The sequence below is a fragment of the Watersipora subatra genome, chromosome 2, assembly GCF_963576615.1.
Source record: "Watersipora subatra chromosome 2, tzWatSuba1.1, whole genome shotgun sequence".
NCBI classification, from domain to species: domain Eukaryota; kingdom Metazoa; phylum Bryozoa; class Gymnolaemata; order Cheilostomatida; family Watersiporidae; genus Watersipora; species Watersipora subatra.
Window position 1 is genome coordinate 17181489 of NC_088709.1, and position 27136 is coordinate 17208624.

Consider the following 27136-nt stretch of genomic DNA (forward strand, 5'->3'; position numbering starts at 1 on the left):
GGATAGTGACCATTTCCGCAAAAAGTGACCAAATACTTGACCAATAGTCTTCAAGTTAGACTAAAGTCTAGGAATTCGACAAATAGCCCTGTAGGCAACAACGGTTTCGACTACCGTATTAGTTTTTCGACTAAACCTCCATCTACCTTCACATGCGGTAATATAATCGCTTGGACAACTTCCTGCATAAGCATAAGCCTGCAGCATAAGCTCCAACATGCATTCCTACATAAGCGTATTCATTTATTTACCATATTATATCCTTACGCGAGAAACATCGGCAAAGCTAATGTCTTTTGGCAAATCATCAGTCACTTTTGCGCCGCAATGTTTAGACAGCAATAAATTTACTGTATGAACCTTAACGATTGGCGAAACATGGCCTTGCAGAATGTAGAGCCTGCAGAACATAGGACAGTCTCCATTGTTTTAGGAATTTTATGTTTATAGCAATCAATGTTTGCTAATAACTATCTAATTATTAAATTGTTTTTCTTAGCGAGATTCATGGCAAATTTTGTCAATAATTCTAACTTTCTTTCCGCAATTTGCACTTGAAACGTTTTTGGATGCGCCTCTGTATAATGCTCATACGCGAATTAACGAAGAGATGTTCATTTTGTCACGCGTATCAATTATTTTAGACTATTTATCTTTCTACTAAGCAACGTTTTTTTCTAAAAAAAACTTATTTTTGTAAAAACTTGAAGTAGTAAAATATTTGGATTGCTTGACTAAGCTATGGATACGAGATGTTCTGTAAGCGAAAATCTTTGTAGTAAATAGCTATGTTGTGCAGTCCGCATTAAACGTGTTCAAACTTCTTTTCAGGTTTAATAAGATAGTGCCAACATTTAACAATCTTACAAGGCAACGAACTTTCGTTTTCAAAACGATTTGAGAGTTTGAAATTTAATCATAATTAAAGTTTGATTTGGTTATCTAAAGTAGGAGCAGACCTGCCAACCCAAGAGTGGGGCAATGCGTGAGATTTGGTTTTGGAGCAATTGATGTATCAATGATAGTATATATAAAATTGTTGAAATTGGTGCAAAAATCTCACGCATTTTCATTTTTTCTTCGGGGTGATTGCGTGAGTCTCACGCCCAATGCGTGAGAGTTGGCAGGTATGAGTAGGAGATACTCAAGGCAAAAACACCTGAGTAGGACTAATATACATGGGCAAGCTCGTACTTATTTGTATTAGGTAGGCCTACAGAGTAGGCAAGTGTTGCTGATAGTTGCACTTTTCTATTGAGTTTTCATTTGTAGGTTATGCTATCTACTATTGAACTAGCAGCGGCAATCAAATGCTGTACAGTTTTTATTTCAAACAACAAAGTCTATTTGTACAACAACAGATTTTTCATGCAGTAGATGTTTACGCATAGATTGTAGACACAGCTTAAAGTAGTACAGAGGTGACTTATTATCAGTATTTGATATCTCTTATAAAGACTCAACTTCAAGATGCTCTGTGTTTGCGGAGCGTGTTGTCACATCTTTTGCAACGTGAAAAGCTATCGTTTATATTTTGTAGTCATTGTTTAAATGTATATGCTACATCTGCCAACTTTTTCTATATTATCAATTTTTTTTTTTTTTATGGTTACATCTTTCAACAAGTTTTATATTCTTTGTCTCTCTTTAATGTTTATTTAAGTGCACTACAGTCATACCTCGGCACACGAGCATAATGCGTTCCGGGAGTGAGCTCTATGTCAATTCTCTCATATCAAATACACTATATAAATGTTTATAAAAATAAGTAAATACAAATTAATCTGTTCCCACCCTTTAAAAAAACTAGTGGTTTATAAATCTAGTGGTTATGATCTGCAATAAGGTATAACATTATTATGTACAGTACTGTGTGGAGGTCTTATCGTCAAGACATTGTAGGGAATAATGGCGGAAGAGAGAGACTCGACGACAGAAACGCGTTCGACTCGCTACACTTTTGTGACACGTAAAATATCATAAACTTTAACTTTTTCCTAAATAGACTTAGCTCACTTTACACACACATAAAATAAGTTTTAATCTTGCGTTATACTAAATTCTAATTTTCCGGGTTTTACATTTTTTCTTCCTGCTTCGATCTTTTGGCCTGTCTTTTTTACTCGTCTACTTTCACTTTCGTTCTAGCCAGCCTTTCTAAAACATCTTCAAACTGATCCGATGAGAAAGACATGCAATGTTGGTCTCTTATAGGCCTACTTGGCCTCTTATTGACCGCTTCAAGAACCAACTCATATGGTCATATGTCAAGTTGGTCTTGTATCTCAAGGCAGAAATTTGCTTAGAATTTTCCTCATGTCTCAAATTTCTCCTAGGCTGGGACACTCATGCGTCGAGGTATAACTGTAATGTAAAGTTTAAATTTTAGTTTAGTGTAAATTATTATTGTCAAGCATCGACTCCCAATCACCTCAACATTCAGGATCTTCAGATAAATTGTAAAATTGGAGTATAATGTAAAATATAAGAGTACTTACTTGGTTGTTAGCCAATTTGCTGCGATTTTCTTTCAAACAGATATACGTAGATCTGCTCTGATCAAGTAATAACTTCCGAAGTTATCACATGGCAAACGCAGATTTATATCTGCGGGAACAAATTTGTATAAATTTATTAAAAGCTAAGTGCTATTCATTTCTTATATCTGGGTTGGAAAATTCATAATTCTTTTTGAAAAATCGGACTTACATGTTTTGGTTTGACAACTTCTTATATTTCTTGCTTTTACAGCCATATAAACTCAATGTCCAAACTGCATGTAAGTTAGTCGAGTAGAGATTGTAGCATTTTTACACAAAGTACGAATGACAGTCAAAGAAACTTCAATGGCGCAACGAAAATATTCAAGTACACTCTTCCTTGATGTGATCGATGCTGTTGATTATGCGAAATGTAAATACCAGCTTACCATGTTTTAGTACCTAAAAGGTTTCTCATTTTTGAATGAGCAAAAAAATGTACTATTTTAAAAGTAGTTAATTAGTAGAATCAAAGTTTCTTAAACAGAGCAGTTAAAAAAAATTGTACCAATTACAGTTTCTGCCTCACAATTAGTCCTGCTTTGTGGTTTACCAAATAAACTAAATAAATAAGGTGTTTCTGTACCATTGTACAACACGCGCAGTCAATTATCTTTATCACATTTGCTGATTCATGCCAGAGGAATATTTACAGATTTGTTACACATGTCAAAATTCGCTTGTTTGTCCAAAAAAATTTTTGAATCTATGGCAAAATAAAAAAAATTGATTCTTTTTGTTCTGAAATAATCATGATTTAACTAATTTACATCATTTATATTATATTCTAATTCACACTAGACTTGGTGTATTGAGTGCTCTTTCTTTATTTTTCTTTATGAAACTAATGTTTTAACGATGAGAGATATACATGTATGAAAATATATATATATGTACATTTTAATTCTGAACAAAAGTAACTTGTCACGATTTTTCTTACTGCCTTCTTTCAATGCATATGGAATCTTATTTTGGTATGTGTAGTGTATGTACATACACTAGCTGTGTTACCAGGCGTTGCCCGAGTAATCAAAACATCTTTGGACAGAAAATTGATTTGTATTTAACATATAACAACATTTGCCATTCTAACTTTCAAACTACATATCATGAGAAAAATGTTTTGTCTTATAAACAATGAGAAGTAATGAGAGCTGCTTGCTATTAGCCTGGCCCATTGCCAATGGAAGATTTGATTGCACTTAATAAGAAGAGCCGACAGTTTTTCGTGACGTTATGCTATGACCCTACTTAGTACGCAAAGCCACTGGATATTTGCTCTCATATAATTACTTATATCGGCAACCTAACAACTCAATCTCGTTGGCCCAATGGGTACGGCGTCAGACTTGTGAATGGGTAGGTCCGAGATCAAATGTTCTTTGGTACAGATTTTTTATTCCAAGATTTTAAGATCTATAGCCGGAACGCGTAGAGATATACATACGAGGACAAAAGACAGAGTGATGTACATGTATAACAAAACTAGAGTCAAATTTTTTTCGCACAAGGACAACATACAATTGATACCACGAAACAGATTTGTGCGAAGAAAAATTTGACTTTCCAGATCTCTTAAAGCACATAAATTACATAAGTGCTTTTATCATATATTTCAGTCCATCATAGTCTTGGCTTTTGAATAAGTCTATAGTCAATACCCAAAGAATAATAGAACTATGAAAAACAGGGTGTCAAAAGTATATTCTGCAATAAAAAAACACTTGGTTGTGGTTCCCACAATGTGGTGTCATAATTATCATTTAGCCTTAGGTCGTCGATCCCTTTCGCTGAGGCTGCGCTTTTCTGTGACAATCGGTGCTCTTAAACCCAGAGAGCGCTAATGATAAATTAGGATTCTAGATAATCAACAATGCCCAGAGATCGTGTTAACGCCTGACCAATACAAACACATGTTCTGGGTTAATAGATTTCGGGTGATTGTTAGAGTTTACTTTGTTATCCTTTCATTCATTTTAAACGTTTATAGTAATTAGTATTACATTAATTTACATCGTTTTATATGATGGCATTGTTTGTCCCATACAGAAATGATTAAGAACTTGATGAATAACTAATTAGTAATTAAATATCACAAGGAAAAAATATAAAAAATTAAAATATTTATATTATATTCGAATAAATTACAGTATATGGAAAATAGAAAACAGGTGTATTGGACAGTTAAATTAATCGCCTTGCGTAGGATACTAGCTTATAGGCAGATTAAGTTATTTACTGTAGGCTTCTTTATTTTGAACAATCTCGGAGTGCAGTGAGTCAACCCCAACGATTGATTTAATTCAGTTGTCTTCTACAACAAAATTAAACAAAAACAGAAATGACTACTAACAACATACCTGGTTGTTAACTATCCATGGTGGTAAAGGTAATGAAATCACATTGATTAAATTGTGACCTGCAGGGGCGTGGCCCTAGGACTATATTTAGATTGCACTCTCGCGAGATCACGCAATGCTTGAAATTAATTAACCTCAGTCGTGCCCCTCAAAATCACAATAAAAAGAGAAGGCTAGTGCATAATATCATCGGGAAAATATAGTATGGCGCTTGGAATCTGAGTTATTTATCATAAAAATAATTTGTACATGGAGAGCTAATGACACTGATTCCTTTGTCATCTTCATTGGTTCTTTGGAGTTGTCTTAACTTCGCCTGCCACTAGCGTCATTATCGTAGTTGATAAATATAAGCGGTAAACGATAAAAATAAGCAGTAAGAGCACACAACACCGAATATGAAAATTGTGATGTCACAATTTCCGAGCTTATACCATTGAACATTTCTGCGGTAGAGCTCTAGAATATAAACACCAACCATTGTCTGTCTCACTTGTCAAACAATGGCTCAGTTGAAAGCCAAGATATTGAAGAACCTGAATAAGCTGAAACAGTACTTATGTAATTGATGTGCTTCAAGGTGAAAACACACCAGGGGATATTTAGCGTGATACCGCGTTGAGTGGTGCTTATTTGCGTTAGAACTCGCTCAGTGAGCTCATGCAGAGCGATAACGCTAGACATTCTCTATCACAACTTTATCACTAGCAAGATGCATTTCGATTGGTTGGATTTTCCCAGAATGCATTTTTATGGCGGTAATTATTTCTTATCGATGTTTACCAACGTACAGCAGCAAAATTTTGCTATTTTATTACGATTGAAACATCATCAAAACAAACACTGAATTGTTCATAAATTTCATAAAAGCACTCCCAGTCCTGTACGACATAACACACAAAAATTCCTAGTTGAAAACCAACATCTGAAGTCAATCGTTGCGCAGGTTGACCATCTTGAGAATGGTAAATATTTAATATATTAAATATAAAAAAGTAAACTCAAAGTACTACTATAAAGTAAACTATATATATGAAAATCGTAAAATATCACTGTTGAAAATACAAGAATCGTTTTTTTTGTCTTGTAGTAAACAATCCGTGAAAATGAGATGGGCCTAATAACAAAAGCGGAAGTTGTTTCACCATATCGACTTACCTAAATTTATTAGCAACTCCAAAGAAACTAATGATACGGAATTTTATAGGCAATTTGTGAGCCTGCCCACTATATCATTTGCTGGTGAATCACTCAAGTGTGTTTAGGCACACTCCAGCGATATCTCCGCCCTCCTCTTGGCGCACGCGATAAAATCGCCTAGTGTGTTTGGACCTTTAGTTTAAGCAATTACTCCACCTATTATTAATATAGAGTTTTTCTGCAGCTTCATATTTTACTTTATCTCATTTGTTTTGTTGCAGAATTACTTTTGAACATTAGAATGACCAATTGTTCATGTATATATACATATGTAGACATGGCAAACCAATATTTATATTTGTACATTAATGTACATATATTCACTTTATATGTAGGCATATGGCTAACTCGTTGATTTTCTCTCTTTGCACAGTTTTGTTTTTATTTATACAAATAATTCATTTGTAGTTTAAAAATGAGAATCAAGTCATCCTTGGTTTGGCTGACTTCCCTGGTTGTTATATTTATGATCGTGGTTTTCGTCAAAGTGGACAAGGAGTCAACATCCGCATCTGTTCCTCAGAGAGGTAACGGTTGAAGTATTTTATTTTAATTGAGCTTTAGTGTATAAAAAGTTTTGGATTTCTTCTATTATCTATTCATGTGAATTGATGTTTTGTACATCAGAACTATGCTACATTTGATCGAGTTTAAAAAAAATATTTGCTTACGTTCCAGTGAAGTGAAACGTTCCAGTTTTACACTTGCATTGACCGCACTGTTGCAACCTTGTGAACAGGATAGTTGTGTTTCATGCGCAGATTGGCAACTAATAAATTTCCAGAAGACTCGTGTTAGTACAGACTCAATGGTAATGAGTGTCGACTCTGAGGCCTGCAGAAACATATCGGTCATAAAAGGGGAGTGTGAGACTTACAAGACTCATGAGTTTGATGTCACTCAGGAATTCCCTCTCCATTTTATTTCTGGTGCTCCAGGAAGTGGAAATGATTGGATCCGCTGGTTGGCCACCTTGCACAGTATGTTTACTTTTTTATTTTGCTTTCTGTGTGGTGACTTTCCTTTAGCCAAACCTATGAATCATCTTTATGCGTGAAGTTAAATCTATAAACATTGTTTCTCTATAGTATTTTACTTGAAAACCTTTATCCCTGTGTCCATATCTTCTAGGATGCACAACACACATCTGTATCCCTGTGTCCATATCTTCTAGGATGCACACCACACATCTGTATCCCTGTGTCCATATCTTCTAGGATGCACACCACACATCTGTATCCCTGTGTCCATATCTTCTAGGATGCACACCATACATCTGTATCCCTGTGTCCATATCTTCTAGGATGCACACCACACATCTGTATCCCTGTGTCCATATCTTCTAGGATGCACACCATACATCCGTATCCCTGTGTCAATATCTTCTAGGATACACACCGTATACGTATATTCCTGACGAAAGAAAGTATCCATATGCAGTGTATGGCTATGGGCATATGCTTCAACCAGATGCCTCACTTGTTAACACAAGCAAGTTCATGTTTTTCAAATCCCATGAGCCATGGTGGCATGAAAATGGTAAAGAGATTAGTTCTCACGCGAAGAGAGCAGCTCTCCTCCTCAGACACCCGTATGATGCCTGCTACTCCGAGTATAAGAGGTAAGAAATAACTTTAGATAATCTCAGGCTTTGCGTTCTCTTTCCAGTAGTGGGCCATCTAAGAATCACGGACCAATAAATAGTATCATAAAATTATGTATGCCAGAAACACACGGAGTATAGTCTATCAGCCTTATTCTGGTTTTAAACGATGAAATACAAAATTTGCATTCTGGTGGTAAGTTTTATAATGACGACTCTCTGTGTTGGATGCGATCATTTGATATCAATTAGAGTTCAGCTACAATCTTTGATAGACGAGTGATGTGTGGAGCAAAAATCTACCAAGTGAAAGTAATTAGACGCTATCCAGATTGAACTGCATAGTGTTTGACTTTTGATATTGATGATGTTGAAACTTTGGCATTGCGACTATAAAGCAAACCCTATTTCAGCAAATTGAAATAGGGTTTATCGTGAAATGTCTATTTTTGAGGATACTGAAAAATAGGCATTTTCTTAAAACAAAAATTTGGAAATAGTGTAAACTAGCGAAGTGCCCGGCGTTGCAAGGGTATCAAAAATCAGCTTATAAACAGTGACAGGTAATGTAGTTGCCTTCCACTTTCCATTAGCCTGGCACATTGCCAATGGCTAATTTGAGTAAGCTAGTTATCTATGGCTCTTAGTAATAAGAGCTGGGAGAGCAAACATAAAAATAGGTGCGGTAGACATATTTTCACCCACATAGCAACATATATCGCCCAATGAATCCCTCAATCTCGCGTAGCTCATTTGGTAAAATATTTGCCTGGCGTTAGGGGAGGTTCCGCGATCAAATCCAGCATGAAACGGATTCTTCATTTCAATATTTTAATAGCTATAGCTGGACAAACCAAAATACACACAAACTTTGAGATTTTTATATGTAGATAGGCTTTTTCTGAAGGTTAACCGAACAAACTAGGAAGACAATCTAATGAGAGCTGATTTCCCTGTCATAGAAATTCCCCTGTCATACAGCCCACGACCAAAGTGATAATGGATAAAAGAAAGGGTACTGCTAAAGACGAACTGTAAAGAGATTGGCTGGCAAGGCAGGTTGGTCAATGCGTCAACGAAGGACAATGATGTCAACTTGTTGTAGTTGGCGAGGTAAATTTATAACAAAGTCATTTACATTCTGAGAGAAATTGATGACATGACCTCTGAACCCAAATTGGCCACCACGCGGAAGACGGAATATTGTCATTGTAGGATTAACCTTAGCAATGAGTAACTGCTCTATAAGTGTAAGAGAAGATAACAATTCAACAGATGGATGGACCTGGGTCCATCTTGTTGGCTGCACTGAATTTATTAACACTGTCAGGTCTAACTTGTTGGCACATATGACATAGTTGTATTTGAGCATTGTATGTAATGAAATGTTTCTCATTACATCCAGTACATGTGAGCTGTGATATGTTGTTGTCAAGTCTGCCTAGAAAGTTGTTACGCGGTTATTGAAACTCGGGACAATCTAAAGATTGAAAATGAGGAATGTGATGAAGGGGGGCAGCATTGGGAGGAGCAATATAGTTTTGTGCAATATTTTCATGGTCAATGATGTCCATAAAATCATGATCATCATCTGGAAACAAAGGGGCTGCCAAGTTCATGTCATTTACATCACCTACAACATCTACTAAAGAATTCTCTGAATCAGACGAGTTGTTGTTATTAATTTGAGTAGCGTGTTGTTGAACATTAGCATTTGATGTTGATGGTTGCTGTGAGGACCTTCTATTCATCCTCCTATTGAGCTGTAATAATTGAGAGACACGTGGACGGCCACTGCGACAGCCATGACGTGGTGTTCTGGGAAGTTGTATGTCCATGGTAGTTGTCAAGTTGTTTTGAAATTAAATTCAAAAAGTCATTTATGCAAAACAAAAAGGTGTATAAAAATCACACCTAATCTACTACTATCTCAAACCTATGATTTACAACAATAAAATAAATATTAATTAAAGCTGTAGGCCCACTGTACTGTATGTAATTTAACAACAGCAATAATGAAATATGTTTATTATATCTCTGAAATGCAATATTAGAAGTAAAATGGCAAGCTGCTGTGTAATATACACAGTTTGAAAGTTGGTTGTGGTGAATGTAGAATGGCTTTGATAGAGATCTGTAACAGAAAGTGGGCATCAGCATTCATGCGTCTGGAAGTTTTCTGCAAACTGGAGCAAAATAAAAAAATGTTTTCGTCATAAAGGGGCATTGTAGTTCGGCCCTAGCTTGTACATGATGCAAAGAATTTTGGAGAACGTTCTAAATAATTTAATGAAACCTTCCGTAATTGGACAAAAAAAACAGGCTGATAAACTGTGTACCACAATTTCGTACCTGTAAATCGGACTACGACTCAAACGGTCTACGTTTATTACAGAAACCTTCGGATAAATAAATTCGAATGATTATTCTTATAATTAAATCTTATAATAATTTTATAATATCGAATTATTATTCTTATAATTAAATATTTTTGCAAGATTAAAAACGGAAAGATATTAGAAACCTTTGGCAATTGGACATTGCCATAGACTGGTGAAATGTGCACGTTTTTCTCGTGAAATGTGCATGACTTAATGGTTCTACTCTCTGTCGCACGGCCTTATCAGTGTTTTGTTGGCCGGTCTTAATTTTGATTAAAAAAGGCTTGTCATGGTTTTAATGGTGATTTTAGGCCAAATTAATCTGTCTATTTATGTATAATCCGATCAGATGGGCTAGTTTTAGGATATTGTCTACAAATTTCCAAGACTTGGTAACATATTTTAATAGGTTTATATGTGATTTGTATCGTTGTTATACTTGAACGACTCTATTGAAAATTGGTTAAATTTGTTGATGAGATTTCGGTACAAGGGTTTGCGACGACCGCTCATGAATAATTTTCGTGAGTTGTGTGCACATATGCATTTATCATAAAGCTCTCAAACAATCGCTTTGCTCGTGTTTGGTCGTTGGATGAAGACAATCTAGTGAGAGCTGGTGATGAAGCCTGTAGAGCACTGTTGGGTAATTGGCCAATTTGGCGGACCAATTAGAATACCAAATACTGGAAAATATCATACCCAAATACTAAATAAAATACCAAATACTTGAAAATCTCAGAGCCAAATACCAATTAAAATATCAAATACTCACAATTTTGTAAATCAAATACCAAATCAAATAGTACTACTGGGAAATTTGAGAACCAAATACCAAGTGAAATACCAAATACTGGCAATTCTTGAAACCAAATTCCAAATCGAATAGTAGTACTTGGCAATTTCAAAACAAAATACCAAATAAAATATCAAATACTTGGAAATCTCAGTACCAATTACCAAATCAAATAGGGATATTAGGAAATTTTATATTAAAATACCAAATAAATTACCAAACACTGCAATTTCTCGTCATCAGATATCAAATCAAATAGTTATATTGTGAAATTTCCGAATCAAATACCAAATAAAATACCAAATACTAGAAATTTTAGTAACCAATTATCAAATCAAGTAACAGTAGGCTACTGGGAAATTTCAGAACCAAATGATGTAAAATCTTACAGAGCCGACTCCAAATTGAATAATGGGAAATGTCAATTCAATATCAACATCATTATGCTAACTATGCTAAATATTAAATACTGAAAAATATCAAGACCAAGTTATATTTATTTGCAAACTGAATTATTAAATTATTTAAAAATCACTGATCACGTTCACATCCAACAACTCTGCCCATATAAAAATGTATACATTATTTATTACGTATTTATGTTACATTCAAATTGAATCAATATAATATAGACAAAAAATTGTTTATGGTTGACAGTAACTTTAAAGGTACTACATTATTCATGGTATGTTCAAATTTAATAAAGATACTATTGACATGTTCATGCTGATACTATTGATGTTCGCTTCTATCTCATTCAACTCCACAATGTGATGCTATCTTCTTGCTTCTAACGTTTCTCTTGGATTTGTAGGAAGTTACTCATGAGAAGAATTGACAAAGATGACAAAGGCAGGAAGAACGCTGCTGTATCCGTTTCTTTAGAAAAATTTATTGAGTCCGAAACTGGGCAGCTCAATCCAGGTTTGTTCGTGGTCCTTACAAACATTTGTTAGCGCTCTCTCTCTCTCTCTGCAGTTTTAATGTGCTTCAATAATAACTCAGTAGTTCAATATAATTTACTCCTGATCGGTAGAGCTTAGCTGAACCTAAGAGTCAGCAGATGGTTTGGCACAATACTAGTGGCAGCATTAGCAATCCTGAACTGGCAGTTTCTAACAGTAATGGTAGTTATAATGCTGTCTGTGTTGTTAGTTTTTAAATTAAACTTCAAGCCACTCTGTATAAGCTAAAAGTAAATTCAATTAAATTTGAAGTTGGAAGAAAAATAAAAACTACGCGTAGACTTAGCGGGGATGTCTTACTGCTAGTCTCGAGCCATCGGACAGTCCTGTTTGCTTTATGTTTCTATTTTTGTTAATTTCCATGTTTTACCTGCAAATTACATCCCACACACACAATTGAATGTCTCTCCTTTCCTTTGGAAACCTGAAATAGTCAGTATATAGACCCAAAAAGGCCAATAAATTCAGGTAGAAAACCAATTACAGTGAAACTCGGATAACTCAACCTTCAAGGGACCGAGCAAAAGTGTTCGAATTATCAGAGTGTTCAAGTTATCAGAGCACTGTCACAAGTCTATGTATTCACTTATTTATTAGTAGATACATGAACATATACAAACTATAATATAAATCAAAAGCACAAATGGCTTGTTTCAAATTAAATGCTTCTAATGTAAAGTTTAAAACGTTTTTATCAAAAAGTATAGAGATTTTTCTATCACTTGAGATTGGTTTGTTGTTTGAGGTGATGTTATTGCCAGGACGTTTTTTTAGATTGACATTGGTAAAACTTGATCGTTGCTGAAATGCTCAAAGAAAATACATCTTTTTCTTTTGAGCGTTTTACCCACGATCAATTTTGCCGATCTTTCTTGAAGTTTATGGAAAGATTACCTTACTTTACCTGGGATTCGTTAAGAGCAACACTCCGAGGCAGTTCAATTAAAAGTTTTACGAGGTTTAACAGTACATTGTATATCACTCACGCTTTTTGAATGGATACTTATTGAATGTACACACGTATTCTGTGTTTAGGTCAAACGATGAATAGTTTTTTTAGCTAAGAAAACGTATACGTTTAATAAAAGCAAATTTTAAGACGTTTTAAACATTCAACATTCCGACGTTGATTCAACACGGAATCAACTTCGGAAAAATATTCGTCACGGGCTAGCCGGGTCACGCACTCAAGGATTTTCGCCACGCACATACAAAACAACATGCGATTTTTGTTTTGTATGTGCGTGGCGAAAATCCTTGCGCCCGTGGCCGGGCCAGTCCGCGCTATTCATCGTATAGCAGTATTAATCAAATTTCACTAAACCTTTAGAACAGTCGTTGACAAAAATATTTTGCCGATGGAGGTAATAACGACGCTTATGAATTACGAAAAGTTGAGGTTTACCTCTATGGCTTTGAATAAAGTGATTTTCTAAAGCGATAGCAACCGTTTCGGTAGTCGTTGGGCAAAAAACAGTTTGTTATAACAGTGTTGAATTCGAGTTATATAGAGCCATTTATCATTGCGTGGGAACGGACCAAGCAAATCCAGTCGAGTTAACCATGTGTTCGCTATATCCGAGGGCGAGTTATCCATGTTTCACTGTACATAACAATTATTGTCCTCGTTCTGCAAAAAAGTAAGGAGTCACAGTTTTGTATTTTCTGCTATTAATAGATATGGAATCCTATTTTTGGTATTGATATCAAGCCTTTTGTAACCTTACCTGTATCATGATAAAATCAAGATTAAACGTGCGAAAGGTTTAATCTGTTTGGTCAACCAAACACTGATTGTCAGCTACATTCTGTGGTACAGTAAATAAAAAAAGCATGTGTGTTTTCTCACCTTTCTTACTCAGGGTTTGCTGCAGCCCAGAATCTTTGAAATAAATATCTAGCTATGCTGTACCTTACCAAAAAGCTCATTGCTATTATTTTCATATCATCACTGCATTAATGATATGAAACTAATAGCATTTATGTCATGTATGGCAGCGGCATTTCTAACCATTGCCATACATGACCTTATTATCATGCATGGCAGCAGTTGGGGATTGATCTGTTATATCATATTTGTTTTAATATCATTTCAGCGATATCATATAGGTATGGAATTGGATGATAGCGCTTGGAAATTAGTAAATACTTTCCCAAGCTCTTCCTACTATTTGCTCCTCTTTTAAGCAGTAATATGTGATGGCTAATGGCTTGCACTTCTGGCAATGTTTCTGCTTCTCCGAATCTCTCAAAGGGGCTGTCGACTTTCTGCGCTTGCTGTGGGCATGACTATTACAAATAATTAGCAACACTTTTTTGAAGTTGTTTAAATGCACGCTCAGGTCATTTTTGGTGTATACTATGTTGTTTGTTCTTCTTGACCTTAATGGAATAGCTCCTTGCTGCTCTGGTGATTTGGATATGCATAAGGTTGCTAGTCTATGCTATTTCTATATTTCCATGTTGTGCGAGGATTACTTGTATGCTGAGAGGTGAGTTTCCCATTTTGTTGTGCGTATGTATAACTTCTCATCGGCATCAGTAGACTTCAACAAAATAATGTTTTTCGTTATGCGCCAAAAAAGCAAAAGACAGAAGTAAAGAATTATTCAGTGAGTTGAACTAAAGCGGTTTTCAAGTTGGTAATCTAATAGTTTTGCAGAGGAGTCAGAATAGGGAATAGAAGGTTGTAGTAACAGAAATTTCATAAACTGAAATTTATGATGCCGGATATAGTATGCTGGTATCACGGAATAGAAAGCGATGTTTATCATCTGTGAGGAAGGACAATTATCAATATTCTGGCCACTATAAATTACTCATACCTCCACATACCTTTTTAATGCCTGGAAGATGAAATTACACAAAATCTTAGTAGATTTTATCAAAAATTATTGATATTTTTATCATTTTGCGATTATTTCTGTGGTTTGAGGTGATCTGATTGCCAGGATGTTTAAAGTTGAAAGAAAACTGTCTTGCTCCCTCTCCTGTTCCACAAGGAAACAAACCACTCGAGTGCCAGGCGACAAGTAGATATATATTTCACAAATATATATTGTACAAGAATACAAACATTTCAAGGTGTTCGCATACAATGAATCGTATGCACGAGACTGCCAGGAATCAGCCGGGCTTCAGTTGTTCCTTTCATACTTCTGCTTCTTGATTGGCTCCGCCCCTTGGTAGCATGTTCGACTCAGGAGCCGACCTTCGGCTGACCAGAAGTCTCACTAGCGGTCGTATCGACTGCCGGCTTGAGGCTCGGCCCAATCCAGACGTCAATCACATCGGTATCAGTTAGGCAGCCAGCTCTGGCTTCGGCAAACTTCTGCCACACGGTATTAAAATTGACAAAACTTAATGGCAGTGAAAATGCTCAGAAGGAAAATACATTTGAAAAGATGTCACTAGTTGCTCTAATTGATGTAGGCTGTTGCGTTCAAGTGGCAGCATTACACGCCTCTATTCTTTCGGTCTCTTTGCAACTATAGACGTCATAATCGCTTTCGCTTGATCTAGCAACTATAGACGTCATAATCGCTTTCGCTTGATCTAGCAACTATAGACGTCATAATCGCTTTCGCTTGATCTAGCAACTATAGACGTCATAATCGCTTTCGCTTGAACTAGCAACTATAGACGTCATAATCGCTTTCGCTTGATCTAGCAACTATAGACGTCATAATCGCTTTCGCTTGATCTAGCAACTATAGACGTCATAATCGCTTTCGCTTGATCTAGCAACTATAGACGTCATAATCGCTTTCGCTTGATCTAGCAACTATAGACGTCATAATCGCTTTCGCTTGATCTAGCAACTATAGACGTCATAATCGCTTTCGCTTGATCTAGCAACTATAGACGTCATAATCGCTTTCGCTTGATCTAGCAACTATAGACGTCATAATCGCTTTCGCTTGATCTAGCAACTATAGACGTCATAATCGCTTTCGCTTGATCTAGCAACTATAGACGTCATAATCGCTTTCGCTTGATCTAGCAACTATAGACGTCATAATCGCTTTCGCTTGATCTAGCAACTATAGACGTCATAATCGCTTTCGCTTGATCTAGCAACTATAGACGTCATAATCGCTTTCGCTTGATCTAGCAACTATAGACGTCATAATCGCTTTCGCTTGATCTAGCAACTATAGACGTCATAATCGCTTTCGCTTGATCTAGCAACTATAGACGTCATAATCGCTTTCGCTTGATCTAGCAACTATAGACGTCATAATCGCTTTCGCTTGATCTAGCAACTATAGACGTCATAATCGCTTTCGCTTGATCTAGCAACTATAGACGTCATAATCGCTTTCGCTTGATCTAGCAACTATAGACGTCATAATCGCTTTCGCTTGATCTAGCAACTATAGACGTCATAATCGCTTTCGCTTGATCTAGCAACTATAGACGTCATAATCGCTTTCGCTTGATCTAGCAACTATAGACGTCATAATCGCTTTCGCTTGATCTAGCAACTATAGACGTCATAATCGCTTTCGCTTGATCTAGCAACTATAGACGTCATAATCGCTTTCGCTTGATCTAGCAACTATAGACGTCATAATCGCTTTCGCTTGATCTAGCAACTATAGACGTCATAATCGCTTTCGCTTGATCTAGCAACTATAGACGTCATAATCGCTTTCGCTTGATCTAGCAACTATAGACGTCATAATCGCTTTCGCTTGATCTAGCAACTATAGACGTCATAATCGCTTTCGCTTGATCTAGCAATTATAGACGTCATAATCGCTTTCGCTTGATCTAGCAACTATAGACGTCATAATCGCTTTCGCTTGATCTAGCAACTATAGACGTCATAATCGCTTTCGCTTGATCTAGCAACTATAGACGTCATAATCGCTTTCGCTTGATCTAGCAACTATAGACGTCATAATCGCTTTCGCTTGATCTAGCAACTATAGACGTCATAATCGCTTTCGCTTGATCTAGCAACTATAGACGTCATAATCGCTTTCGCTTGATCTAGCAACTATAGACGTCATAATCGCTTTCGCTTGATCTAGCAACTATAGACGTCATAATCGCTTTCGCTTGATCTAGCAACTATAGACGTCATAATCGCTTTCGCTTGATCTATGCGTTTCAACTGCGATCATTTTTTGTTGATTTTAGTCTTAAAACATCCTGGCAATAAGAGCACCTAACATCAATCACAAATGATAGAAAAATACTGATTATTTCTGATAAAGTCTACTAGAATTTAGTGCTAGTTCATCTAACATTGTAAAAAAAAAATTTTTTTACACTGATAGTCAATCTACTCACCAAGTAGCTTAGATTTTTGCTACATATGTCTCAGCAATTTTGTTTAATTGACAGTATGGAAGGACTATATAAAAAGCTATACAAAAAAATGGATGCTCCATGCAAAGTACTGGCTGGTTGAGTTTGGCAAGCCCCTGCACATCCTTGTCTACAACGATGTACGGAAAAACACTGCATATGAAATAGAGAGTTTGCAGAAGTTCTTTGGCTACAGGTTTGATGGCCCAAACATCAGGTATGTTTTTTCTTGTAGGTCAGCAATTTAATGGGTCAACCATAGCTATGCTATTATAGGTCATAAATTTAATGGGTCAACCATAGGTATGCTATCATAGGTCATCAGTTTGGTAGGTCAAAATTTGGTGTACCATTTCAGGTCAGTTCTGTGTCATAGTTATTGGTTTCTATAAAAATAATATTTTCTATTGTTGCTAGGCGACATTGTTGTGTCATGGCGGACTCAATGAACCCCCAACTGAAGAGAAGTAAAAGTGATGTTGATTCATATAAGGTGAGTTTTGTTATGAAGTAACGAACTATGTTCATGTGTACTTGCACCATATTGTCAGTCTGTGTACACGCTTTGAAACAGAGTACTGAGTATGGCCGTACCTCGACATACGAGTGCCCGAACATTCGAGAAAACCAAGATACGAGCAACACTGAGCTAGTTAATGCCTTGAGATATGAGAAACCTTTAAGATACGAGCATACGAGCCGGTTCTCAATAGCCATTAAGTGGCCAAGTTTGTGAGAGACCGCTTTCAAGAATTGCATCGCTCCATCTTTTTCAATTGGGTTTAAATCCCTCATACCGCCGTTAGTCACCATGGCTGTATAGAAGGTAAAAACTCATAGATATATATACCTATATATAGGTATATATATCTATGTAAAAACTCCATACAATACTTCACATAGTAATATTACAACTTATTGCAGATCATAACCACGAAATAGGTAATTGTTCTTTGTAAGCATAGGTACTTAATTATAGCAGCATAAAACACGTATTCCATCGTAATATCCTGTTTTAGGTGGTTGATTTCATAGTATGGGAATGGACTAATTTGGTTTTTAGTATCTTATAGGAAATATTGCATTGAGAAACAAGCACATTGACATACGAGCTCAGTCCCAGAACGCATTAAGCTCGTATGTCGAGGTATGACACTATGTTGAGCACTGACGTCACTTGGTTCAGAAGACTTATACATGACTTGTCCAGTCGTTGAACATACACATCTCGTTTTTGTGTCGGATGGATGATAATCCATTTATATATATATAAATATCATTGTTGTATTTTATGTAATTCTGTGAATCGGTGCATCCAGCTATAGCCATTAAAATTTAGGAATGAAATATCCGCTTCATGCTGGATTTGATCTCGGAATTTCCCTTTCACCAGGCTATTTTCTTACCAAGACTATCTTATCTTAAGCTAGAGATGTATTGAATTCTGAGGCGATATGAGCTGTTACGTCTGTTAAAATAGGCATAGCATTCTGTGAGACGCAATGTGACTAAAGTTTGCTCTCACAGCTCTTTTCAGTAGGTTTAGCAATACATACACATACAGTCATACTTCAAACTCACGAGTGCCCCAACATATGAGAAACTTCAGATACAAGCCAGCTTGTAAGCAAGTTTTAGCACTAACATATGAGCCAGTGGCCATGTATGTCGGAGGTGTTTTATGAGAACAGCATCACTCTGTATTTTTCAACTGATCAGGTTATACTTTTGCATCGTGTTTTTGTGCATGTTTTTCAGTGCAGAATTATGTGAATTAAAAGTACTGGGCATAGACCGAAAGTTAACCGGTACAATAAAGGATAATGCAAAAAAATGAATGATAAGAATTGACATTAAATGTGAAATTATTGAAAAATATGAGAAATGTGTACGCGTTATTGAGCTGGCTCGCCAATATGACTGAAATACATCCACAATATGCACAATTATTAAACAGAAGGATAATATTAAAGGCATTAAGCCTGCAAAAGGACTAACCGTAGTTTCCAAACGGCATAGCGATTTTTACGACGAGATAGAGAGATTGATCATGCTTTGGATAAAAGACAAACGATTAGCCAGCGACAGCGCAACTGAAACGATACTGTGTGAAAAGGTCGGTGCTATCTATCAAGTTTATAAAAATAGACATTCGGACAAGTTGGCTAATGGTCGTGCATTCGCCCTTTATGACAACACATGTGTTCGTCCTTTTTTGCAACATGTTGAAAGGGCAAAAAAGGCTTAGATAGGTTTCTCTTAAAACGACCAGCTGATTGTGAGAGTGAAATAAAGGAAAAATTAGCTAAGCCGCGAGAAGAAATTAAAAACTATGAACGTTTTAAACGTTTCGCCAAAGGAATTTTAATTACGTTAAGTTTAAAATAAAAGTTTGCTTTTAAGTCTGTGCATCAGAATCCAAATTTATCAAAGTCAAATGTTGTAATGAAGGATAACTTTTCTCTCCCTCTTTGGCAAATGCTAGCATTAGCTGCTATTGTATGTATTTACATTTTAATAATCACATTTTCTTCCATTATTTTTTATTTGTTGCTTTTTGAAAGCATGTGGTAAGTTAGGACAATTACCAACATGTTTTTTCTATTACAATATCTTGTTTTAAGTGTTTTTGTTTGTGTTTTTCAAAGTATAAGAACCAATCAATATATATTTAATTGTTCTATATATAAATAAATTGCACCAACATGCGAGTAAATTGACATACGAGCTCAGTCCCAGAATGCATTAAGCTCCTAAGTTGAAGTATGACTGTACTAGCTTACTCAAGTTAGCCAAAGGCAACTACATTACCTGGTACTGTTTATAAGCAGTTTTAATACCCATGCAACGCCGGATATTTGCTAGTATATATATAAATCTCAAAGTTTGTGTCTGTGAATCGGTGTGTCCAGCTATAGCTATTAAAATCTTGGAATGAAGAACCCATATCGCATGAGATTTGATCTCAGAACTTGCCATTTCCCAGGTGACATGCTAAACCATTGAGCTATGCAAGATTTATGGTTTCATTGGGCGAGATGAGTCGTTATGTCGGTTAAAATATGCATAGCGACCCTGCATTACGTTACAGCGCAATGTCAGTAAAGCTTGATCTTGCGACTCTTATTAGTAGTTTAGCAATAGGAATACTAGCTTATTCAAATTAGCCATTGGCAATGTGCCAGACTAATAGCAAGCTGCAGGCAACTACATTACCTGCAACTGTTTATAGGCTGTTTTTTAATATCCGCGCTACGCCGAGCATTCGGCTAGAAAATAATTATAAATGGAAAATAGTTTAATAACTAAAAGAGGGTGAACAGTGAAGTTAGTAAAGTAAATCTCTATAGTATGCTCTCTCTGTAACTATCCAGCTTGCCGCAACTTCTCCGTTGTCTTTTCAATCCTGCATTTTTACTACTCGCGTGTTACTTTCTAGTTTTTTTCAGTTTGTCAACTCTGAGAACATAAATATAATTCAATTTTAATATATGCAACCTGAATTTTCATTGGCTATGTTCCTCGTAACTGCTCACCCATTCTTTGTATAATGACGGACTCCAAAGTAGCAGTTCTATCAATGCTTAGCTGGAGCGGTGGGACAGCTACACTGATAAGCCAATTGCTGAGCTGGTGAAGATAAAAGTAGACGATAGAAGTGGACATGAGCTGGTGTAGCTTGCTCATTAGCTTTCCCTGTAACTGAGTAATTTATTTGAGCACTTTTGCTTGATCTGAGGATTTTAACCACTAACAAGTTTTGTCAATTTTAATCTTGAAACATCCTGGTAGTCAGATCACTTCAAACATGAAAAACAATCACAAATAATACAAAAACAATAATTGAAAAACAATTGCCAATGCTAGAAAAATACCTACACTTTGTGATGAAACCAACTAAAGTTTTGTGTGAGTTCATTTTTAATATGTTGGTGTAAGTGTTCCGACCATTTGCATTTTCTTTACAGGAAGACATATACGAGAAAGACTTGGAAATCGTAGAGCAGATCAACTCTTATATAGCCAGAGTTCATAAATTGCTGGGCTCAAAGTATCCTAAAAAGTTCTATCGTGTGAACAGAGGCTAATGCAATCTGTACAATGCCATCAACTAGGACATAATCTGAAACAGTCCTGGAGAAGATACGGGGACTGTACCTCTGTTTTCAGCTTTAATTCTGTTTTATGTAGAAAACTTCATATGATGGTATGAAATACCAACACAGACATCTTTTCCGGTGATTAAGATTACCTTATAGCTTTACTGGTTGCGGCGGTTTTCAAGCTTCCATTCATGTCTTTTCTAGATCACCATGTTAACAAGTGGTGATCTACTTATAGTTACTGAATCTCTAGTTTTCTCTGAAGCTCATGTGTGTGTTCAAATCTTATTCCTTGTTTCTCCTTCATTCTGTTTATTTTAAGTCTTCTTAAATGAGATTTATTTTTCTTCAACGGATCAACCTGACTAGTCACATTGCCAGTATGATTATTATTATCATTACTGTTTTAAGTCATGACTGTTATTGTCATTCCTTTCATTTTTGTTTGTCTCATTTATTAGTATATGGCAAAATAATAATTCTACATGTATTTATTCATGCAGAAACGGTGAACAATCGAACGTGAATAACTTCTTTTTACATATACAGTAGATAGATTTTCAGTTTGATGCTAGGTGGCTCATGTATTGCTTGCAGGAGTTTTCTACAAAAATGAGTCACACTACTGGATTGTCTAACATGCTAGTGGAGTGTGAGGTTTGTGTTTCAACCATGAACTTTAGAGTGATGACTTGGCAAGGTCATACATAAAAACCCGCAAAACTTATAACCTTAATCGACTGTCACCATTTTGCAAAACATTCAAGAATTTGTTTGTAAGAAATGCATTTGTAGAGCTGCTCCTAGAAGCATACAGATGGCGGGATTGCTGACTCCTAAAATAATATTTGGGGTCTGCAGCCACAAATTTTGACAAGAGCAAATTGTCTGCCGCTTATATTCGCTGTTCATCATTTGTGGAAAAGTTTATAAAATTTACATGTATGCATTCTCGCAAATCTCTGTGGTTCAGTCGTTTTGACTTTTTTCTAATCAGCAGATGATTAGATGCATGTGTTAAGTGAGTTTTTACAAGGGCTCAATGAATAGATTACGGACCAATTGAAACATTATTACCATAGTTTTGTACATTTACAAGCCACATATAATTTTTCAAGGAGTGATTGATTGCAGGTAAATTGGAAAATGTATGTGTGTAGAAGCTGCCTATATAACCAAGTTAGTTGAAAGTGGTAATTAGTATACTTCTAGTAGCCAGCTGAATCCCTAAGTCATAGAGCCCTATCGGCTACCTTAGAGGAGTATTTATTCTTTTAAGGGTATCCTATTGCTTCGAAGCTTTCAGCTACTCTGGCCTATGCTTAGAATACCAGTGAACAAGTTTAAAATACCAGTGAACAATGTATTAATTTTTGTTTTTGACCAACTATTTGAACATCGTCAATATAATTGCTTCAGAGATTGTTTTGTGTGTGTTTTTTTACAATTGTAAAAATGTCTTTGGTGGTTTAGATCATAACCTAGGGCAGAGGTTTGCAATTGGCGGCCCGCGGACCACATCTGGCCCGTGAAGCTATTTTTCTGGTCCTCGACGAATTTCTATCGAGGTGGTAATTGCGGTAGAATTTGCTCGTTCAGGCAAATTCTAAAGATGCCACAAAGAAGATATTGCAATACGTGCAATAAAGCAGCTTCTGTCAGCTTGCCGGTGTGAAAGGCGCAGAGTTAATTCTGTCCAGAACGCTTAAGTCTTTTTTGTACCCTAGTTTATAAGATGGGTGTCCTCTTCTAAAAAGCGAAAAGCTGACTTCGAAAACAGGCAATGGAAAAATGAATTCACGTCTGATTTTTGTTTTATCTTATCTGAGAAGTCTGCGCGCCCATTTTTCCAATCAGCAATCTTATGTGTAAACTTCATTACGAACTGCAACAACGTCTCAAGAACCAAATTTTGAAAACCTTACTTCATCCAAGAAAGGACACTTCTCGCATTGATGCCGTAAGTTAAACTATATCGACTCTACTTTGGTTTATGTTAATTATACGTTCAGTTTCATTTCAATAAATACGATTTTTATATTTTAATGTTCTATTGTTTTCCTCTTTTTACTTATTGATTATATGTACTGTGGTGTCTGCCCACACTATGCCTTGAACTTAAGAATTTGGCCCACCAGTCAAACTAATTGCGAAGCCCTGACCTAGGGTATGCAGAGTGCCGTGAACATTGAAGCGAGGGCTTATAAGCAGTCACGAGATTTTTACCAGAATGTGTGTTTGTGGCATATTCATGGACATTTCTGTCTTTACCTTTTTGGGTACTGCCTGTAGATTCTTAACAGAAATTAGTACATGTATGCAGGTGCAGTTCAGATAAGTTTATCAAGCGCATACATATATTCTTAGAGCAAATAATGCTATAGTAGCTGTTTCATTAAATTTCGGAGCTATTTAGCCTTAATAGATTAGAAAAACTAGTGTAGAGAAACAGTCTATCTATGTAGTAAATTAGTGGCTTATGGATTTTTTATACTTGGACACGGGTATAAGAATATAGTTATTAGTGAATTTTTGTTCTGAAAAGAAGTTACGTATCTCAGATTGAGATGAACATATAAAACATTTCTAGACCAACTGCAGAAGTATCACCTGCTGATACTATAAGTTTTTGAGGACGGGTAAAGGTCAAATCAATTGACCTCTGACCTCATCAATGATTAGCTCTCTGACACTGCTTTGGTAACATTGTAATATTTTGAAAACATGGCTTTGTATATTATATGGATGATGACTAAGCAGAAAGGACAACAAATGAATTACAAACAAGGTGCCACTCTGCTGGCAGGTGTCAGAAGGTGAGTTGTTACACTATAATCGAGGTAAAAACCTAGTCCCTGTCTTTAAGGACTTCTCACACATTGTATGCTTATAAAAAGTAATCAGAAATATCAGGACATTTCATTTTGCAGCAGCATATTTAAGATAGAGCAATTTGTAGTTATTCTACCTGCTTATCAGCATCTGGCAAGTTCTATTCAAAAAGATTAGTAATAAATTTCATCTAGTTTAACAAAACCACAAGTGTTCCGGGTCACAGTGTTGTTGAACTATTTGACCCAAATTGGGTAAATCATTATGTTCTACACTTACCTTTTGTTTTATCATTACAAATTCAATTGTTCATTATTGTGTCTTCAATAGCATGAGAAAAAAATGTTATTTGGAGTAGCACATGCAGTTTGAATATTTCACCCTAATGGAGCCCCAAAAACCTTTGTAGCAATCATCCATCGGTGAGTAACGTGTGTGAAATGTTGTTTGTTTATTGTTTTGGGAATTACTATCTCGCTTTCTATTTATTTTTACCATCAGTTATCATTCACTTTGTGTGGTATGCTGTATTTAGTTTATTGACATTAATTCTTGTTATATTTGTATATTTCTTGTAAGAGCATTAATTTGCTATTATATATTTTATGTTTAGCGAAATCAAAAACATTTCATTTTTGTAGTAAATGTTTACTTTCTTGATAAATGTATATAAATACACAAAGAATAAGAACAATAAATTGATGTCTAAAAACATTTGTTCGGCTAAACCAAATTCACAGAGAATTATATGTAATTCAAGTATTCAACCGCTTTAATAGAGAGTAAATCTCAAACTACGTTTATTAGAGAGTAAATCTCAAACTACGTTTATTAGAAAGTAAATCTCAAACTACGTTTATTAGAGAGTAAATCTCAAACTACGTTTAGATCAAGATTTATACATGTAGAGCAGAGATAGAAAGTAGAGATGATAGGTAAAGTAACAAGCTATAAATTGAGATAAACTAATTGAAGTTAGGCTTAATTGATGGCTTGTTGATGAAAAAAATAAACCGTATTAAAAACATAAAAGGTTAGATCAATATTCATATATATATATATATATATATATATACATGTATATATATATATATATATATATATATATATATATATATATATTATTTATAAGACATATAATATCAAGTTTAAGAAGTAGGTGTATTTAAAAGACACATCAATAGCTAGTTTCCAAAGGAAATACCTGAAGCATATGGTACATAATCAAGTGCCATAAACAGCTCAGAGGTTTGGGTGTGGTGGAATGCATTGAGCCTTAAATAATGCTGCCTTCGTTCTTTTACATAAGTGAGTAAAAAATATCTCTATCAATCTATCAATATCTTTATCTATCAAAATCTGTATCAATATCTTCATTAATCTTTATCAATATCTTCATTAATCTTTATCGATATCTTCATTAATCTGTATCAATATCTTCATTAATCTTTATCAATATCTTCATTAATCTTTATCAATATCTTCATTAATCTTGATCAATATCTTCATTAATCTGTATCAATATCTTCATTAATCTTTATCAATATCTTCATTAATCTGTATCAATATCTTCATTATTCTTTATCAATATCTTCATTAATCTGTATCAATATCGTCATTAATCTTTATCAATATCTTTATAAGTTTCTATTATTATCTTCATCAATCTCAAGCAATGTCTATATCAATATCTCTCAATATTTTCATCTAACTTCATCAATCTTTTTATCAATCGCTATCAATATCTTTATCAATCACTCTCAATATCATCTTTATCCGTACTTTTATCAATATTTATTCATAAATCTTTCATTTGTATACATATTATTGTTGAGAAATAAGAAATGCAGCAGACTTGCTTCTTTTCAATAATGGTTATACTCTAGCCAAAATACATGCTAATAAGTTGGTCACTTTGTTGATCAAATATATTTACCTTGCGCATCAGCTGAAAAACAAGGTGGATTTGTCGCCAATTGAGTTAGCCAATCATTTCTTACATGACACAGAATAATTGTTTGCATTCGTTGTTGAAAAAAAGACAATGCTGATATTTTTCATTGCATCTTATTAAACGGTAAATGCTTTAAAACTGCAATTATACACAAAATACATGGGTCAATTTTGAATTGAATGCATTAGAAAAATTATAGGCTTTGTCTGAAAGTTTAACCCTTTGAACCCTGGTCATCCTTGTCATCGTGTGTAGGTGTCTCTGGACAATTTGTCAAACCGTATGAGGTTTGGAAAATTTTATTAAATATATTAAATATGCTCATAATCTAATGGCATTTGTTGAAACACTGGTAAAAACGTCCAAAGTATACTGCAAATGTCACAAAATATGAAAAAAAAACTCTTTTTCTCGCAGTTCTTTGATCTGAAACAATAAAATTAGTACAATTTAACCAAATTCTGAAAATCTTTGCAATAGCATCATATCCATAGGCAGGTCTCATCATTTTTTGACTCCGAATAATCAGCAAAATTATAGTTAGTATTACATAAATTTAATTCTTCATCCGTATCAATTTCACCTATCTCAAACCATTAAACGAGTTGTATCAAATTAGTTCGCGGTATCGTTTCAGTAAAATTGTTATTATAATGAAGGAAATAGAGATAGATATTTGAAAATGGCTAAAAGTTAAAGTGAATTTTCTGGTCTAACGCTCAAAGCAAGAATTAATTTGATTGGTTTACGCTGTTACTTAGAAACAGCATTTGTAAACAGAGCCATGTGGACGCCGGAATACTGGGCGTCAGAATTTCTGACACATTCTATGCAATGCCAGAATACTAGCTGTCAGGGTTCAAAAGGTTAAATAAGTTGAAAAAATTCTGTTAGAAGGGAACAAATGCCTCTATACTCAAACATGTCATACAAAACATATCCATAACGTCACTTTCCAAAGCCAGTATGTATAATTATGGTAAAAAAAGTCACGCTGTGTTTGATATATAGAGAATATGTTGGGTCTACTCCACTCCTATTTACTTCAATCAATATATTGATATTAAGGCTTTTACTTTGCAA

At 35.2% G+C, this 27136-nt stretch overlaps 1 protein-coding gene across 2 annotated transcripts; it reads left to right on the top strand.

The window, feature by feature from the left end:
• Positions 1–649: 649 nt before the first annotated feature.
• Positions 650–21782, top strand: LOC137387712 (sialate:O-sulfotransferase 1-like). Of its 2 annotated transcripts, XM_068074208.1 has the most exons (8): positions 650–759; positions 6509–6627; positions 6862–7080; positions 7490–7721; positions 11695–11804; positions 17201–17381; positions 17582–17657; positions 21133–21782. In XM_068074208.1, the coding sequence occupies exons 2-8, from the start codon at positions 6516–6518 to the stop codon at positions 21250–21252; spliced, it is 1050 nt and encodes a 349-aa protein (XP_067930309.1). In that variant the 5' UTR covers positions 650–759; positions 6509–6515; the 3' UTR covers positions 21253–21782. The 2 variants fall into 2 exon arrangements, with proteins under 2 accessions (XP_067930309.1, XP_067930311.1); XM_068074210.1 differs by lacking the exons at positions 650–759; positions 6509–6627 and having other exon boundaries at positions 6986–7080; positions 7447–7721.
• Positions 21783–27136: the final 5354 nt, after the last annotated feature.

What these genes read in the sequence shown, in the direction of transcription:
- LOC137387712 (XM_068074208.1), top strand. Translation starts at nt 6,516, where the DNA reads ATGAGAATCAAGTCATCCTTGGTTTGGCTGACTTCCCTGGTTGTTATA. An exon ending in CGCATCTGTTCCTCAGAGAG is followed by an intron (nt 6,628 to 6,861) that starts GTAACGGTTGAA and finishes TTTCATGCGCAG; the next exon opens with ATTGGCAACTAATAAATTTC. An exon ending in GTGATGTTGATTCATATAAG is followed by an intron (nt 17,658 to 21,132) that starts GTGAGTTTTGTT and finishes TTTTCTTTACAG; the next exon opens with GAAGACATATACGAGAAAGA.